At 50.4% G+C, this 18,571-nt stretch overlaps 2 protein-coding genes across 17 annotated transcripts in view; both read right to left on the reverse strand.

Annotated features, from left to right (window-relative positions):
• Window positions 1-11,553, reverse strand: part of LOC132913208 (ephrin type-B receptor 1-B) — a 64,990-nt gene extending 53,437 nt beyond the window's left edge. For 13 of the 16 annotated variants that reach the window (XM_060971320.1, XM_060971315.1, XM_060971311.1 and 10 more), the window contains exon 1: window positions 10,620-11,553. In XM_060971320.1, the coding sequence (XP_060827303.1) occupies window positions 10,620-10,749 (130 nt within the window). In that variant the 5' untranslated portion in view covers window positions 10,750-11,553. The remainder of the gene's footprint in view (window positions 1-10,619) is intronic. The other 3 variants (XM_060971322.1, XM_060971321.1, XM_060971318.1) reach the window with 1 other exon arrangement.
• Window positions 11,554-11,582: 29 nt separating this feature from the next.
• LOC132913230 (zinc finger protein 346-like) overlaps window positions 11,583-18,571 on the reverse strand; it is a 38,608-nt gene continuing 31,619 nt past the window's right edge. Inside the window, exon 9 of the transcript XR_009659345.1 lies at window positions 11,583-11,618. The gene's annotated coding sequence lies outside the window, so the exon portion shown is untranslated. The remainder of the gene's footprint in view (window positions 11,619-18,571) is intronic.

Raw genomic sequence — 18,571 nt, forward strand, 5'->3', positions numbered from 1 at the left:
CACATACCGAGAATATTAGACATCGACACGTTGCACCGCTACCAGCGTGCGCGCGGGCACGCGGCCCGCTCACAGCCGCAATCGCGCGGACGACCAACCAAGCGAGTAGAGCGACTCGCTCCGTACACGCTGTTGCAACGTGCTCGATCGCTCGCCTCGTCTCGCGTATATTCTCTCTCTTTCTCTCTCTATCTGCGTGCACCACACCGCACCGATCTTCGCTTATACGATCTTACACACTCGTGGACTTAGCGACTCGCACAGAAACTCGTGTGTGCCTCGGCAGCGCGCGTTCGTTATACCAGCTTTCTCTCTTTCCAGTATACACGCTATACACCCTGCGCGACCGCGATTTATCTCGACCGGTTAATGCGTTCCGAGAATCTATTACTGGCCTCCCAATATCATAATTATTTTATTAGCGGGTCACTCATTATCCGCCTTTTTACAGCCGCCCTGAGATTACGATTATTCCCCCCCACCTTCTCGCCGGCTACTCGTTTCTCTTCTCTTTCGTTCGAATCCCTGCGAGTATCAAAAGCGTTCTTTATTTTTGCTTCGCTGCCACTCGAGCCACGTGTTTCGCTCGATTCGATACATTTCGTGAACAACGCGACTTTTGTACGGCCTGAACGAGCTTGGTCGCGAACGGCTCGTCGTTTTCGGGATTATTTTATCGTTCAAGTATCGACCAGAGTCTGGCTTCGACCGAGTCTGACTCACGACCGATGGATAAGACACGTCCCGACGAATAATAATTCCTGTAGCGTTTCGCGTGGAACGTAATCGGTCGAAAGCACCTGGAGCGACGTCTCCCACGGAACGATATTCCGAGAAGTCTCGATTCTTCCAGAGACTGTCCGTTAATCACCGCATAGTCGAGGCGATGAGAGGGACGGCAGAGTTCATTAGCGGCCGAAGAAAATATTTGCGGCTTCGCTCGATTCGCCCTGGTTTTTTTCCCGTCGGCCTTCCTCCCGCCCTTCTGTCAGGAATCTTTTAATTCCGAAGCACGAGGCGGGGTATAGTCCCGCGCGTGTTGTTAAGCCCGAGATTTTACGACACGATCCGAAATAACGAGAAACCTGAGTCATCCGCGCGCATAACTTATTTCGTTTTACCATTCAACCTCCATATGCGTTACCCCACCTCTATCGCCGCATCGTGTGCGTCCGAAGAAAAGTCCGGATCGTAATCCCACGGAGGGAGAGACCCGTCGCCCTAGATATATCCTCTTTCTATCGCGCCTTAATTCGATAACCTTCTCTCCTTCGATCCTTCTTCCACGACTCGTCCAGATGACCGAATTAAAAATAATTACCGCGGACAGAACCCACCGACAAGATGAATCGAGACTGCGCAAGCTGCCGCCGCTGTTACGATCTCACGGGGATTACGAAGATTTGCAGTTTACCATTCGCGAATGACGACGCGACTACGACAAGGACCAGAGAGAGAGAGAGCGAGAGAGAGAGATCAGAGACCATAGCGGTCCTCTGTTCACTCGGGTATTATCATAATTGAAAAATATAATCCGCGAGATGCTATCGTTCTCCGTGTGTATATATATGCATGAGTTCTCTCATCTATAAATATAGTAGCGTAATCCGCGGTCAGCGTGCCAACGATAAAAAAGCTATACGTACGCGAAACCATGTTAAAAGAGAGTCTCCACTCTCTTGGGTGATTATTAATTTTTAGCAAGCGATGCGTGTGTGATCGATGGTACTCGTGGAATCCTATTCCGTTCCGAAAGCGGGAAAGGTTAAAAGTTTCGCAGAAATACGCGGCGCGAGCTTGTCGCGGAAATTCGCTTCGGTGCTCGGAGTCGAACGCTTCTGCCACGTTCAACGTGTACTCCTTAAACGTAGCCGTTTGCTCCTAAACGCGGATCCATTATGCCGTCTTAGAAATACATCGAAGCGCACCTGCGCTCTACACGAACACGATATCAAACTCGTTTCAAAGCGCGAGACCTTCGTGTACCAGATCTGGGCATTCCATTTATTCAGCGAACCCGAACCTTGTACAGCCTTATTACGTTCTCGCCGATCTCTCTTAACGTCTTATTTCCTGGGAAACTTGCTAATTTTTCTACGACTCAGCGTCTCTCCGTTTCCTTCTTCCGCCATTATTATATCGCAGTTACGAGAATCGTTGGATCTCGCGAAGTGATTTCTCATCGAGAAACTTTACCCCACCGCGTCCTTTGGACTAGTTTGTCGTTGATACGTGCGGTTTCTCGGTCCAAGTTTATGTACAGAGATTTATTTCGAACGTTACAAGTCCTTTTGAGTCAAGGGAGACAAATTCGCTACTGCCATTCTGTTAGAAAGCGGTAATTCATACAGATCGTTGTGTTTGCAGGTACATAAAAGGTACATAAATTACGAGAACTGTTTTAACGGATTTCCGATTTTCCAATTAATCGTCGGATTTACTTTGCTTTTCTGCAAGCGTCCTGATACGTACGAAGCTAAAAATACGCAACGAACGTGTTAATCGGGCCGAGAGAGCCGTTCCTCCTTTTGCCTTCCAAGCAGCGGAAAATAAGGAAGTCGCAAGGAATTCCGTTTCCCCGCAGCGAGACCAAAGCGATGCAAACTCGAACGAAAAGCAAAAGTAACGGTAGTTGGTTAGTCGTAAAAGCCACCAGCAGAGCTAATAGACCTATCCCGACCACGAAACGAGAAGACAGAGACGCTGTGGCGAGAGACGAAAGAAAGGAACGCTTTATCTTGGAAAAGGGAAAATTTAGGGCCCTTCCTTTTACCACTTTTCCATCCCTCTCTTTGTCCGTATCTCTCTCCCCGACCCTTCCCCTCTCGCTCGCTCTTTTGCCCATATTCCTTCGCTACAGCAGTCAGCCATATTATCACTGGCCTCGAACTACCTGTATTATTAATGGTGGCCTTCGGGTACAATGGGACGAAAAACAGCCTTGGGTTATCTTGCCTCGTAAAATTCTATTGGCTCTGACGTATACCGGGAAACGCGGTGTCTGCTCTCCACCAGTATTTTCTTATCTACTTGCCTCTTCCTTTTCGCCAGCATCTGTGTATCCTTCGACTTTTCGCGGCCTTTGACCCTACACGATATCCCTGCACGATAAAGATACAAGGTATCTTCCTTCTTATTCAAAAACACGTGTCGTCCGTCTAGAATTCGCGGCTACTTTGCGACGCTTGCAACCTTTTCGATTCGTCGGAACTGTGCATTCGTTGTAACGATAACCCAAACGTTGGAACCGAAGAAGCGAGAAGCATCGAGAAAAGCATCGAGAAAGGATAATTGTGCGAACGGAGGACAGAATCGATACGATCTAGGCAGACGAGCGGTATCGGGATTCGGTGGAGCGAAGTAGGTGCGGCGCGAGCGAAACCTCGCCGCCGTCTGGTTGAAATTTATTTTGGAATACGCGTGCACGCGAGACGACCAGACGACCACGGGCACGGTGTGTTCGTTTATTGCGAACGCAAGAGTCGTGGGAGAAGGAGAGAACAGGATAGGCGCAGTCTGGTACACAGGTAGAGAAAGAAGTCCCCTCCCCCCCTTTCCTCCGCCTTCTTTTCGCGGATGCGGCTGCTGGATGACGGAGGGAAGTCACAAATTTTTTCATTAATATGCAGCGAGACACCCTCCTAACTCTCTGCACGGGAAAAGGTAATGTAGTAGCAGGGGTAAAAAGGGAGAAAATGCGGTGTACCTGTGTGCGTGTCTCTACGGTGGATTCTCGCGCGAGTATGTGTCCGTGAGGCCGGGGCACGGCGTGGGTGTAGGAGAGAAATAATGGTCTGCTAGGAAATGTAACCAGCCGACGCTCACGCCCTCGTCGCGACGCCTCGAGAGACTTTACGGGGGAGAGAAATCGAAGAAAAGCGGCCGAGAGACAAAACTGGATAAAGGGGAGCAACGGAGACGGAAAACGGGGTGCGAACCAACAAAGAATACGTATAAAATGTTGCACCGATATCTACTTGGATATACGCTGCATTCGGGGGACCATTTCTCTCCGTTTTTCCGTATTATTTCTCACCGAATCGAGGTGTCCGTCTGCTGAAATATTCTCCTTCTCGGGTTTACATACACATACACGCACTTGTACACACATGCATTCGATTCCACGCGAATTTCTCCTACCCAAAGTGGAAACTACTATCCAGGCGAATAATATCTAAATACACGGCGTTTCCTCTCCTTTCTTTCCGCGGAGGAACCAACTTGGTACGTACGAACGTACGAACGTACGTACGTACGTATGTACGTGCCAGTTAAGGCAACGTCGATTTTTCGTAAAAAGAGACCGCGGTCGCGTTTGATCCGTCGACGGAAGAAAGTTCACGACCAAGATCGTGCAAATCCCGGCTGTTGGCAGCGCTCGAAAGCGAGAAACACGTAATACGGGCTCCTCGATGCACGTCGTTGTCGTACTTGGAGCCCCGCTATTCCAGGCGTTTTACTCGCCGGCATACCTAACCTCTCTATATATCTCTATACCCGTCTCCTCCTTTTCTTATTCAACCTCGTTCTTTCTTCGTCCCTCCTTGCTCGAGATTTTTCTTGGCGATTAAAATTTATGCTCACTCGTGTTCCCGGTGCGTGCATATCGCGTTTCGTCTCGCGCGATGCTCGTTTTGCGCCGGGTTACGCACACGCCCAGCACCGCGCGTCTTTTTCGCCGCGTTACAGACCCGCCTAACAGTCTCTCGCGATCTGCCTTCCTACGAGTACCTGAAATCGCCGCAACACCACCACACCACGCATCCTCCGCGGCATCCTCCAGGTCGTCGTTCGACGAGCGACGTTTCGCGGAAAATCTTTCCATCGTCGTTAACCGATCGACGGACGTCGTCCAAAAAAAGAGTCGCGAGAAAAGAATGGAAAATACGACGCTGCGTTGCTCCTCTTGATCAAAGATGTTCAATGCCCAGCGTTTCGAAGCTGAAGGAAATTAAAGTTTTAAAGCCCGTAGAATATAACTTTAGCTGAAAGGTCGGGAACGAGAGAGATACAAATGTTTCGGCGTATCTCGAAACGTAAGAAAATGCCAGATGAACGCTAGACGAAACAAGAAGAGTAGTATAAATTCGATTAGAAACGTTATTTCTATGCTATTGCGAAAGCGCAAGAAATCTCGACGATAAACGGATAAACGGCTCGTTATTTTCTACTTGGTTACGCGTGTTCGTCAAATCGTCGAGCCTCGGGTCGATCGACGATGAAGCAAGATCGAATGTGACGCGGATGCAGGAAAAGTAAGAAACTGGCCGAAGGAGCGGCACTTTCACCGGATCCCTGTACCGAGCACAACGGAGAGATAGTCTGACGCGTGATCGATCCAACGATAAAGAGTTAAACCACACTGAGCAATACATGGGAATATTGGGATTTCGAATTCGTTTGGGGTTCGTTGAACGATGTTTGTTCCAACGTCTAGCTGGGCTTTTTTTTTCCGGACGTTTTCCGCGGCTGAAGAACCCATTTGTCCCCGTGGATCGAGTTGTCGCGGAAAGAGGATCAGCAGAGCTCGCAAAGGGACCACCGATGATGACTCGCTTTTATCGGCGGAGCGATTGCGGCAGCTGCGGCGAAAACTGATCGCTATTGCTGCCCCGAAACCGAATAAGATTGGCATTAAAAGCAAAGGACGCGGTGGTTATGTCCGAGCGGCGCGGACCCGAGCGAAGCGTTTCCAGCGGGAAATATTGATTTTTAATCTGGTCCGTTATACCGCACCTTTGTGACCCGGTGGCGATGCGACGATGAATATTGCGCTGCCACGGAGATAGATATCGAAAATTTAAATCGAGTCGGTGGATCACAGCGAGCGTGTGCGTGTGTGCGAGCGTGTGTGTCAGGCGGAAGAGAGAAATATCGCGGAAGGAAGTACGAAACGCGGGACACGTGGAAAAAGCGAGCGAGCCTGTCTGCAAAACGTTTCGATTCCCTCCGGATTAACGTAACTGTACAAGATTGCGGTACTATCGCTTCGAAAATTCCAGCGGACTCGATCGAGAATCGGCGTAAACCGAAGGCGCCGGTTTTCTCGCCAAGGATCGTTTCGATCGTCCAACACGGATCGCACGACTCTGTCGTCTTCTTCTTCTTCTTCCTTTTGTCTCGGCTTCCATCTCGGTCCTCGGCAGCGATACTTCTCTCAGAGGCTCGGTCAATGAGAGTAGCCTACATTCGTCCGTGTGATCGTTGCCTGGCGCGCGCACGCACGCACACACCCGGCGAAACCGTAAGTCCTCCTCGTCGCTCCTGTTGCCGGATCCGCGGGCATGGACGCGCGGCAACGCGCGCACCATAGGCGCGTACAAAAGGACACGAAGCCAGGAACGGGCACACGTAGCTACGTACGGCGCGCGGCGTTCTCCTCCCGTGAGAAGAGACACACGGAGGAAGACGGAGCACACGCAAACTCCGTTCCAATGCGAAAGCAAGATGGAGAGAAGGAGAGAAACGGTGTGCCAGCACACGCATCGCAGAGCCAGCGTGCTCTCCTCCGTCTTGCTTTCTCTTTGCGGCGTTCCTGCTGGCTGGCTCTTCGTCGGTCGACCGGCAGGGGGCAAGTTTCAGTCCGTCCTTGTCAGCTCGATAGGATGCTGCCACGGGCTTCGTACACGGCTGGAACCTGGACCGGAGTAGTAGGCTGTACAGGTATGCACGCGGTGGGCTGGTCGGGCATTCCTGCGGCGTTGCCGCGTCTCTTACTCACCGTAAGGCCCCGATGAAGTAAGAATAAGAGAGAAACGAGGATATAGCCGGCAGGGACGAAGCAGGAGAAGAGGAGGCCGACCGACCGGGCCGGGGGGGAATCGAGAGAAAGAGGGATCCGAAAGAGGAAGGAGCAGCGGAGAGGCTCGGCGCAGCTCGAACGAGTCTTTCTGCCTTTTCGTGGAGGCAATCGGGTTTGTTCGAGAGAGGACTGCCTCCTTGTGGCTCGACCTGCTCCCGAGACTTCTCCTGCCGTTGCTCCTGCTTCTGCTCCAGCTCCAGCTCCAGCTCCAGCTCCAGCCTCGGCTTCGGCTTCGGCTTCGGCTCCAGCTCCCGCTCGCGCCGTCACAGTACCCGTGCCCGCCATCCACCGGCTTCTGCGTCCGTTGGACCCCTGACCGCGACACGTCGCGACTCTTGCCACATTCGAACAATTTTTTCCCAAACTACCACGCTTCTTCTTCTTCTTCCTCTTTTAACTTCTGCCTCTTCCTGGTCGCGGCACTTGGGAGGAAAATTTACCGGAGCTTCCGACCACTCGCGACATTCAACGTGTCGAAGGAAACGTCGAGCGTCGGTTACGAGTCTCGTGCGATGAAAGCGATAACACCGGTATATGCTACGCGCGGGACGATACGTTGCACTTTCGTCTTTATTTGGCTGTCGAATAACCAGAGTATACAAACGGAACGAGTAGGACGGAATCGTATTAGACGATCCGACCTGTCAGTTTCGTCGAGCGCCGTTACGGTCCACTGTTAAAGGGAAATCGAAAGGACAGATTCGAGGGTGGAAGGGCAAAGTAATAGAGCTCTGAGCGTGTCCACGTAGCGAACGAACCGTGGAACACCGAGTGGCTTGCTCGTCGTTCCAGAAAGTAATCGAATTTCAGCCACCGTGTTATACCGTTCGAGCCCTCCGAGGGTTCGCCCGATTTCATAGAAGGAACCAAAGACTCCGACTTTGCGTCCGGATCTCGCGCACCAAAACTGATTTCGCGTTTCCATCGGATTCTGCTCGAAAATCGGCTCCGTGTCTGGCGGAGAGAGTCTGCGGTGAGATCGGTTAGAAGGCTGCTGGCTCGACAAATTCGCTTAGCCGCAAAGTTTATCGTCGAAGAGACTCGGTGTTTACGAGTCCACCAGCGGATACTGTAATACGAGTAGTCGACCTTTCAGGGATCCGGTCGAAGAATGAAATTCAGAGATATAACGGGAGAAGCGGAGAGCGAGGCACGAAGTCGAGATATCCAATAGGCAAGGGTAACAAGGAGCTCGGATTTCGCGCAGGTCGAAGGAAACCAAGTTAGCCGTCTCCATTGCGCGGACACGGTCCACCGGGGATGCGTATTCTTGACAAGTTCCATTAAACGCCCAAAGTTCTCGTCGTAGCGAGGAAACTCCCGGGCGATCGCGATATCAAAACTTGCCGCAGAAGTGCTCAGCCACGAAATCCACCGCAGGCGTCTCGTAAAAATCGTACAACGATACGTCCAAGGCGGGAATTTTTACTAATCCATCGAGATTTCGTTCCAGGACCACGGCCAAACAACTTGGCATTGCCCACCATTTTTTTATAACAGAGTAGATTTACGATTGGAAATTCAGATTTTGTTCGCTTGTTACGATATCAAAGTAACGAGGATGGTTGGAATATCGAAGATATCGTTCGTTTCAACGTTCGCCAGCTTCGACTAGACTCTCGACAGGTTCGTCCCGTCTCTTACCGCTTTCTATCGAAATATTGCTTTCTAGTCGCAAAGTCGCGAAACCGATATAGATTTCCAACGCGGATAAATGTTAAAAAATTCGACGATATCGGTTGCCCGGGTTTTTCAAAACAGTAACGGAGGTTCGTGACGAGAATCTATCGGTGGGAGAAGAGACGCGGTTCTTCTTAGCGGTCGGTGTCGAGAAGAAACACAGCGCGCATCTAAAAAGCCACCAAGACCCTTCATCTAGAAATCGGCTCACGTAGAGTAAACAGGCCCTGCTGAGTTTGCCGGCCAATTTCGAAGAGGAGTCTATATATGCCCACCGTTTGCCTCCTTCCTTCCTGTCTAGAGAGCGCGTCGAAATGATCCCCTTTTAATGCCGCAGCACTAACTACCGGCACCTCGAACGATCCCGCAATTCGGAAGATTGGCCCACATTACGAAATTATCGTTATTCCCGACGAAAGAGGGATGAAGGGGTGCAGAAACGGACCCATCGAAAACCCTGCGGCGCCAGCTTCTTTCCGCATAAATATGGAAAACGTTCCGGATAGCTCACCACGACCATCTCCGAGAAACCTTCCTAAAAAGCCCTCGTTCCTATCGGTCGAATAAATTTCTGCCGCGGTTATAGATCACGATACGTCCATACTTGGCATACTCGAATCGTTTAAAAGCGATCCCAAGGGTCTTCGTGGTTCGAATCGTCAATCGTAAAGGATTAAAACAGGGACGCGCTGTTATCCTTATAAAATATCGTTACCATCGGATATTTTCCCGTTCGGCCGATTGAGCGGAAAATTTGGGACACGGTCTTCGAGTTCGAGCTTCGTCGAGTCGAGTCGAACGAATATCCGACAGGATATAGATCGATCGAGTTCTCGGTAAATATGGCTGCGCCAGGCCACCTACGAGAATACCGATCGAGTCGCGTACGTTCGAGGGTTCTACATAGTCTTGGCTAACACGGGGCAAGTTCTCTCGCAGAAGGTTGATTCCCTGCATCTTCGATAGAACCGAGCGTGCATATCGGTGCATATCGATTTGCGCGAATCTGCAAAGACCAGACCAATCTGCACCGATGCGTAGTAAAGCGTCGATTCTCGTATCGTACACACGGTAAAATCTCATTCCGTCGTTACGAAAGGGTAATCGCGTTTCTAAAATTTCTTTCCGATGATTCCAACAGATTCCGATCGACGAACAGCTGCTAAAGTAACGCCGTTTAGGCGCGTCGAAGCAACGTCGAGAAATAGCGTTCCTGGATAAACGACATTCCATTAGTTGCCGTCGCTTCAACGTTAATTAACTTATTTACAAGCAAACGACCGACGGTGGTCGTATCGAGGAATCTATCGGTCGACCTCTAGTCGCCGTTTCGAAAAGAAGAAGAAAATAGAGAACGTATCTCGGAGTTCTTCGAGGAAGCTAGTAATTATGTCGTCCATAAAACGATTTCAAACACCAGTGCGTTGTATCGTCAGAGACTTTCTATCGCAATCATTCCCGATAGGGAGAGGGGTAGGTCTGGCGGCAGGCGTACAACTTAATCGATGCATCTAGCTAAGTATACAGAAGGAAGTAGCAATCGCAATCGCGTATCGTGTCCCGAGGTGTCGTCCTAGACTATCATCTCGCTTTATGATCCTTAGATAGAGCAAAGTACAGTTTGTACAGGGTGATTCAACCGACGTATCGAAAAATATCGAACAACGAAATGGCTATTAATCCGATTTTAGCAATTTACCTCTACTACGATAATTTCGGTCGTTCGATAAGTTCATTTTCTCGCCGTTTAAACTTTGACGGTGGCAACATTGATTCCGTTCCCGTTCTTTTAGAAAACATCAATGGACAGGCTATGTTGGAATATTCGAGATTTTAAGCGTCTCGACGATCGATAAACTTTGCTCTTAGAATTCGTCCACACCCGTCAATTTTGCCAAAGAAAGCGAGAAATAACGAAAGTTTCGAGCCACCCTAGTTCTAGTACAACAAGTTAATGCAAAACTCTACCGATCGCAAAAATAAATCGGGACTCAACTTTTCGCACGCGTTACCAACTTTTCTCGAGTGTACTCTGCGACGATACGTCTTTGGATCAACCTGTATAGAAAGGAAGAGAAGAGAAGAGAAGAGAAGAGGAGAAAAGAGAAGAGAAGAGAAGGGAAGAACAGAGGGTTACCTTGTTCCGTGTGGGTCCCTCGCGGGCAGAACAGCAACAGCAGCAACGGCAGAAGGTGGGCAGCGGAAACAGCAGCGGCGGCGCAGGTGGCTAGAAGGCCTGCAACGCCCGCCATATTGAAGGGGGCCATTCTTATCGTAGCCCCACCGTGGGGCCGCCGGTCCTCTCACGATCTGTGCGAGGCTGCAGCACCGGCAGCGTCGTCACTCTCTCCTCCTCATGCCTCCTCCACGCTTCGTCTGCTCTTTCCGCACGTCACGCGACGACGACGTGCAACCACCCTCGTAGCCTCCCGACTCCTCCAGCTTCAACGCTACAACCACCTCCTCCTTCTCTTCCACCTCCTCCTCCTCCTCCTGCCTCCTCTTCCTCTTGCTCCTGCTCCAGGTCGTGCAACCCTTCCAGATGTGCCGTGCAGCCCACCGGCGTTTCTTACCCTTCCGAAAAGTAGCTTCGCTTCTCGAATAAAGCGCGCACCACCCCTTCTTCCTCTTCACCCTCCTCTTCGTTATTGTCCGTCCACGAGTTACTGTCGCTCGCTGTACTCGCCAGTCGACTTTCTTCCTCCTTCTCTCTTGAAAAAAGAAACGATCGCCACCGAATACCTTCTATGCCATTAACAGCGATTAGGCCGCTCGTTGAAAGCTCGTTGTAGATCTGGGGTTTTTCGCGATTAGTAGGCCCTCGGTTGCACGAAACACACGACGGACGTGGACTTGGCCGCATTTACCACTCGCGATCCTACCGAAAGTAGTCAGGTGCAGCAGCTCTTGCACGACTGCCGCAGATATCCCGTTCGATTTCCCCCCCGCCCCCCTTTCCTCTCACTTATAAAAGGCAGCTTCCCTTAACGACGAGCCGAGATTCGTCGCATTTCCTCTTTCCTCCGCCTCTCTGTCCCTTTTTTGTATTTTTCTTCTCCTGGTTTTCGTCTCTTCTTCCCGTCAACGCCTGAATTTTCTCATAGACGCGCGCTCCACGCTCCACGGGCTGGCTCGTCTGAAAGAAACAAAGATGAACCGCATTAATTAAAATCCGCGAAATATCCTTCCCCATTCGGTCGTTTCTACCCTTCTACCACCTTCTTTCTGATATCTCCACCGACCTAACACGGACCGCTGACTCTATTTCCATCTTCTTTCGTCGAGATACGAAGCGCGCCACTCTAATGACATCCCTAAATGGAAACAACGGCACGGTCGTTTTTTGGCTGCGCTCCGCGGTCGCGACGATCGAGTCCGTCTAACTAGTGGGATACCGTTTTATACGCTTTCCATCCCTCGTATCTGACTCTTTTCGTCTCTTTCTTTCTTACTTCGGTGCTTTTAAATGGCGCACTGTTTCGCTAAAAGTTTACAAATTTATGGAACCTGCTTTCGAACGGACGTTTACGCTTTTACACCGTTTTTTTTTTTTTTACTTAGACGCTAGAGAAGATCGCAAAGCTGCGAGTAGCGTTTGACAACAACGCGTGTAATACAACGCGCAAGAACGTTCTGCGCCAAAACACGTAAAGGCCAGGCGTTCGAAAACCAGCGATTTATTTATCGCGCGTCGAACATCAAATAAAAAGAGAATTTCGGTAACGCGGCACTTTGGAAATTTCTTCCATATAAGATATGGAAAATGTGACTTGGCGCTGACACCACGAAACAGGATTTCGTCTATACGAAACATAAAAGGAGGCGGACCGACGATAAATTTCTTTGGTGGCGAACGATCGTCGTAGAAAATGTCGAAAACCGATCGCCGTAAGAAAGTTTCGTTTCGAAGGTTAAAAACGACAGGCGGCTTCGATCGAGTTAAACCCCGAGCCAAACGGGAAACTTTGGAGACGCTCTTGCGCCGCTTTACCGAGTGGTTTACTTTCATCCGGCTGCTGCAAGTAGTCTTCCACCCTCGCTCGACACCGAATAAAGTCGAATAAACTCGTACCCCCTCGTATACAGAGATTCATCGAGTGGAAACGAGCTTCTTTTGTGGCAAACGTGACCGATCGTTCGTCCCTCGTCCCTCGTCCCACCGTACGATCGAACGTTTTCCACGACTCGTGAAAATCGACTACCGAATATTGGCCCGAGCCCCGATTCCTCCGTTAACGACCACCGATCCACGGCCGTTTGGCACCTGCACCGTTAAGTCCGATGACTCTGCAGGGATCATTGTTTCTCCGATATTTCTCGGATCGTGCCAAATGACGCGATATGCGACATATGGACGACCGCGTGTTCCAAGTTGACGAGACTTTGGCCAAGACCTCTATCTTCTAGCATCGCCGACTATTATTTCGTTTCTTCGTAACGATCTCTTACTACTCTCGAGCGTGTCGATCGTTCCTCGAATCGAATAACTACCGGAATAAAAGCTGTTTCGTACGACTAGCAAATTTTGCGCGTCGGAACGAGGCGAAAAATTCACACGAGAGAAAGAAAGTCTCGAGTGCTCGCACACTGTGAACGTTTGTCCAAGACGTCCGTTTATCGTCGGTCGTACTTTTGTTTTCTCGTGACCATCTCGTCCGCGTATCCATCGTCGCCGAAACGGGACGACTACCGGGATAAAAGCTGTTTCACGCGAGATCGAAATGCGCGTGGCAGAGGAAAAATGCGCGTGGAAAAAGGGGAAAGTGGGAAAAGAGAAACGTCCGCGCGCGACAAAGGCGCGGTGCATATATGGTTGGAGAGTAACTTCAAGTTCAAGGTCAACCTTGAACACGCATCCAAGCTCGGTGAAATTCGCGTAACTCGTTGCACCCGTCATCTAGCCGAGTCTAAAGAGAGGAAATGCCGAAAGCAGGAAGAAAGGGGGTAGGAAGAGTGGCGAGTGAGTGAGCGAGCGAGCGAGCGAGTAAGAGCGTGTGTGTGTGTGAACGCAACTTTGGGGTTCGTCGATGTAGCGGAAGGGGTGCTAGCTAGGATGGGACGAGGAGCAAGGGGTTTCAGGATCAATACCATGCGTTTATCCGTCTCTCTCGCCTCTCTCGGGCACACGTAGAACCGCGAGACAGAACGCGCGACCGAGAGAGATCGAGCGTCTTCGTTCGACCAAGGTTTCGCTGCGAGTTGATCTCGTTCGCTCTGGTAGGCCGCAAGGTCTGGCCGGCACGGCGTCTCGCTGCTATTCTTCGACGGAAAGAGACGAACAAGGGAAAAGAGAGGAGGAAAGAGAAGCGAATAGAAGGGATGCAAAAGACGGGAGGAAAGAAGAATAAAGAAGAGCAAAGAAGAGAAGGGAATGGAGGAAAGAGGAGATAGAGAGGTTCGTATAGAAGAGTCGGGGGTTCGAAAACGAAGAGGTGGCGAGGGTTGGGCAGAGGACTGGAGGAAGCACGAAATTCTAGAGTACTAAAATATAGTAGAGAGTGGGAAGGTGGGCCGAGGGAGAAGGGGAGGTAGAAGGCGCGCTTTAGGAGTTCTTCTAAAGCGGGCAAAGACCTTCCCCTCCTTCCCTCGCGTTCTCTTGCTCTAGCCAGACCAGCCAAGATGCATCCGCGAAATTGCAGACTTCGGTGAAACGCTGCTGGTAGCTGTGCACAGCGCCTCCTAGGTCTACGCGGTGGTGCTTGCCGCCTTCTTCCGTTGCCATTGCTCACGAGTGGCCTCGTAAAAAATTTAAGATGTCCTCCTCCTCCTCCACCTCTCGTTCGTTCGCTCTCTCTTCTCTCGCCCTCTATACTCTCTTCTCGTCGTCCTTGCCAGCCACGGCCCGGCTAGAAACCCGTAGTGCCTCTTTTCAACAGCCTCTCTCTTTCAACTTTTTGACAAGACCCAGTAGCAATTGCCGAAAACAGCTCAGCGTCTCAAGAGAGACGAGGAGAAGAGACCGCGGTCGAGAAGGAGCGCGAAGCCTGTGAGGAGCGCGGCAGTTTTCACGGGGGGTGAGTATCTAGCCTTCCTTTGATAAGCCACGATTTCCCATTTTTCCCCTGTTTTTTACTCTCCGTTGCTTTTCCTTCCTTCGGAGCAGATGTAAACGCGACGAGGAGGATCTCGTCTGCGGAGCGGGGTCTCGCCTACTCCGGAGGTGGTTGGCCACCTTCTTCAGCGTGCAAAGGCCTCGTTCTTTTTCTATTCTCTTGCAACGTACACTTTCTTTCCAAGTACCTGCTTACGATGGATCCCGCCAAATTGCAGATTTCGGCAGCCGAGAGAAGCCTGCCTCTCGAGAGGTTCGTGAAAATTTTAAGCCGTCTCTAATAGTACTCGAACAGGTGCAACCGTAGGCTACACGACGTTCGCCGCTGCTTCTAACGAGCACTTCTTCTCGACGTTCTCGGCGAGAGTATTATAAAACGTCCTTTGAACTTTTACCAGGTTGAAACGGACTGACGAGAGACGTAACCATCGATAGTTGAAACTCTCGCCCTGAAATCCTCGCTCTTTCGTATCTTCTATGACGCTTCGTCGCTACGCGAGGTCATTTCGTTTGCCCGTTTACGTTTCCTCGTAAAATACAACGCGAATATTTCAACGTTTCGATCCCCCTTCGTGAATCCTGTCAGACTCGTTTCAGCCCCCCCGTCCCACAGTTTCAGCCGGTATTTATTTTTCTCAGCGATGACGTTTCGGAAAGAAAGTCAACGCGTGCAAGCTTCCCATTTCTCCTACACTCTCCTCCTTGGAAAGGACGGTTCGCGGGATCTTACGGGTTTCCCCGATGGGCTCTGCTTTTTCTCTGCCTCTCGATTTCTTCGAGTTTCCTCGAGTTTCTTTGCGGGCCTCTCCTCGCGCCATTGGCTTCCGCGACCGCCTCGGGACAAATTCTATTTCCGGTTGAATTTAAGACCCTCCGGAATATACGGATTTATTTCACGGCTGCACTCTGTAGAGACGAACGGTAAGCAAGGAAGGGGCGGGGGAAAGGGGTGGAGCAAAGAACAGGGGAGGATGGAAGCGTGGCACAGGGTGGAGATTTTACTTCGGATCCGAGGAGACTCGTAAACGTAACAAAGGAAAGACGTATAGTTCGGGGACGAGCAGCGAGAAGAAAAATATATAGAGCGAAAGATGAGGGAGGAGAGAAAGTTCTGCGAAATTATTATACCTTGGGCGATCGCCACTCTGGACGACGCTTACTTTTATTTTTCCGAAACTCTCCGGGCGCCACGTCGCTGCCAACCCACAACCCGGTATTTTTCTGCCCTAACTTTTTCTTTCGTCGCGGTTCGATGTCGCGAATGGCAAACCGCAAAAGACGTCTGCGAGACAAATTCTGTTTCCGATGAATTTAAGAAGATCTCGGCCAAATACGAGAAAGGGGGGCAGAAAAAAGAAAGAATAAGAAGGTCGTTTGGATAAGGAGAGGCAGAGAGAGAGAGAGAACGCGGTGGTTAGATTTATTTTCCAAGGATTTCGTCGAGACCTTGTTGTCGGGTTTTGCCGCGGTTGGTCGACGGTGGCACGAATTTGAAAAAACAACCCTTTGAATATAGAACGTTCTCCGTTCTTCGTATTTCTCTTATTTCTCCCAAGTTCGCCTCGTTTCCTAAGAAGGAACGAGTAGGACGGCGAATCGAGAATAATAGAATTTTTTTGACGTCTCGGCGCTAGCTGTAATTCGTGCCGCTCCTCGGGGCTTCCCTTTTTCCCAGTGGTGGCCGTAATTAAAAACGATAATGTCGACGGAGGCTGTGATCGCGCGGCTTCCACGAAATACCCTCCATAGTTTTGTTTCACTCGCGAAAATGCACCGCTTCGTCGGTTGCAGCAACTCGCGCTAACGCGAACGAACGCGTCTCCTCTGACTTTCCCCTATGTCGTTAAATTTGCTTCAAATTTCATCGATACGAATATTATCGACTACGATAGACGAGTCTAATATATAGAATTTTCCAACTAACGAAATAAGCCAACGTCGTAATACTCGTAAAACGCGTCCTGGAAGCGTTCGAATACTTTCGTAGATCCTTACGAGCGTAAGCGTCTCTGTCTCGGGATGCGTCGTTCGTGAAAACGACAATTGGTCGGAACACGCGCATGCCGCAACAATAGCTTTACGTGGCTGGTCAATCGCGGCAGTGAAACGTTCATAGGTTGCCAACTAATCAACGGAAACGCGATATTTCCCACGATACGTGGCCGTGCGCGTTTTACTCGTGCAATAATGCCGTATTAGCCGTCCGCGTGCGCTATATACGTTTCTTCTCGCGAGTGGAAATAGAGGCGCGCTGTCGACGCGGAGAACCGCGGTGATTTCGCAAGCGAGTACACGCGGTCGTTTCCACCAGGTGAAAGTAAGTCGCGCGAACTGCGCGAACCGAGCTGCAGCGAGCGAGTCTCAAGTCCAAACGAAGGTTCGATTTGCCTTCGAGCTTAATTAAGAACGTACGAGCCATTAGAGCCGATGGAGCGTTATATCGAGCCGTACGATAATTATAACTTTGAGCTGAGCAAATCTCGCGAGGCGCAGTCGGCGTAATCGACTGGAGACTACCTTTGTTTCGTTTTCCTTTAGTTAGCGTTGCCAGCTATCGATTGCATACGTATTTGCAAATATATACCTTTTAAGAACATGAACCAGTTGCGCAACACCTTTTTTCCCCCCAATCAGCCGACTACATGAAAATTAAACTTCCCGTTTCTCGTTCCTTCTCCCTCTGTCCAGCGATTATCAGAGATAGTGAAAATTGCCAGTGCACGCGGCACTTGCCACGAACGCGTGTAGCTGTGAAATAGTCGGGTTCACGCACAGGAAGTAGACACTTAACGACTTGTACGAAAAGAATCCTCGATAATCGCCTGCTCCCTTCCGCGATTTCTTCATTTTTCTCGCGTCCGCTCTCGATCCTAGATTCGCCGTCGAACGAAGGAGGAAAGAGAAGCGACAAATTTGTCAAACTATCGAAATTCGGCGTAACGGTAAAACGCGTAATGGAAGGAGAGACGAAATTCCCAGCTAGTTAACGGATATCGCGCGCGAATTGCAGAGTCGATGATAAAGCTAATGGCGTCCTCTACCCTTGTCAAGTCCATCAGTGATCAGTCACGCGATCCTAAGAAGTTTCGTGGGCTTGCTCCCCCTTTTTTCATCTCGGAAGCAAGCGAACAAACTCGTTCGGTGCGACGAACATGCTGTTGGCAAATTTTCGCCGGTGTACCACCGTCCCCCTCCTCCCAAACAAACGAAACGAAACGAAACGAAACGAAACGAAATGAAACGAAACGAAAGGAAACGAAAGATAAAGCAAAAGCAACGAAGAAGAGTATCTACTACACCGGTGCAGGTGATACGCTAATGGTAATCCACGTTTCTCTTATCCTGTCGCGGTGACAAACGCGTCGCAGAGTGATCGCATGCGTCAAAATAGTTCGACCATTAGTGGTCTGGTTCGTGATTCGTTCGTGGCTAGGAGGATTTCGCCCTCCCCCTGCCTGTTTCGAAAAGGAGGAAAAAGAGGGAAAAGAGGGAAAACTAGGAAGAGAAAGCGACGTCGGTGTAACGTGGAATCGGGCGTTCGTAACAGCGGTCGTAATTTATACGTCTCTAATCTGGACGATAAGCTGTTCGTCGTTCGCGCTTCGGGGTCGCGTTAAATGCCGGGAACGCGTTTTCCATCGGAAAAGAGAGGAGGAAGAAGGTAGGAATAGCGTGGGTGATATACTCGTGTCTTTTGCGGCAATAACGCTCTCGGTGGAGAGTCTCGCGTGCCTCGTAACTTTCCTTGCCGAGGCCTAGCAGCTCCATATTTCACGGAGGGTTGCCCAAACTTCCCTCCTTCCGCGGAACAGCCACCGCGCGTTTCTTTCCTAGACACCACATAGGCACGCTCCGCGTCGAGAGAGGGCCATATGGCTTTCGTTTCCTCTCGCTCCAGTTATCTTTCTTCTTTTCCTTCTTTTTTCCTCCCGGCATACAACCTCGCGGATCTTTTGTACTATATTTGGAACGATCGGATAACTTCCTCGAATACCGAGAGCTCCCTGGACCACCCCGAGCAGTTCGCATCGCGTCGT

The sequence above is a fragment of the Bombus pascuorum genome, chromosome 13 (assembly GCF_905332965.1).
Source record: "Bombus pascuorum chromosome 13, iyBomPasc1.1, whole genome shotgun sequence".
NCBI classification, from domain to species: domain Eukaryota; kingdom Metazoa; phylum Arthropoda; class Insecta; order Hymenoptera; family Apidae; genus Bombus; species Bombus pascuorum.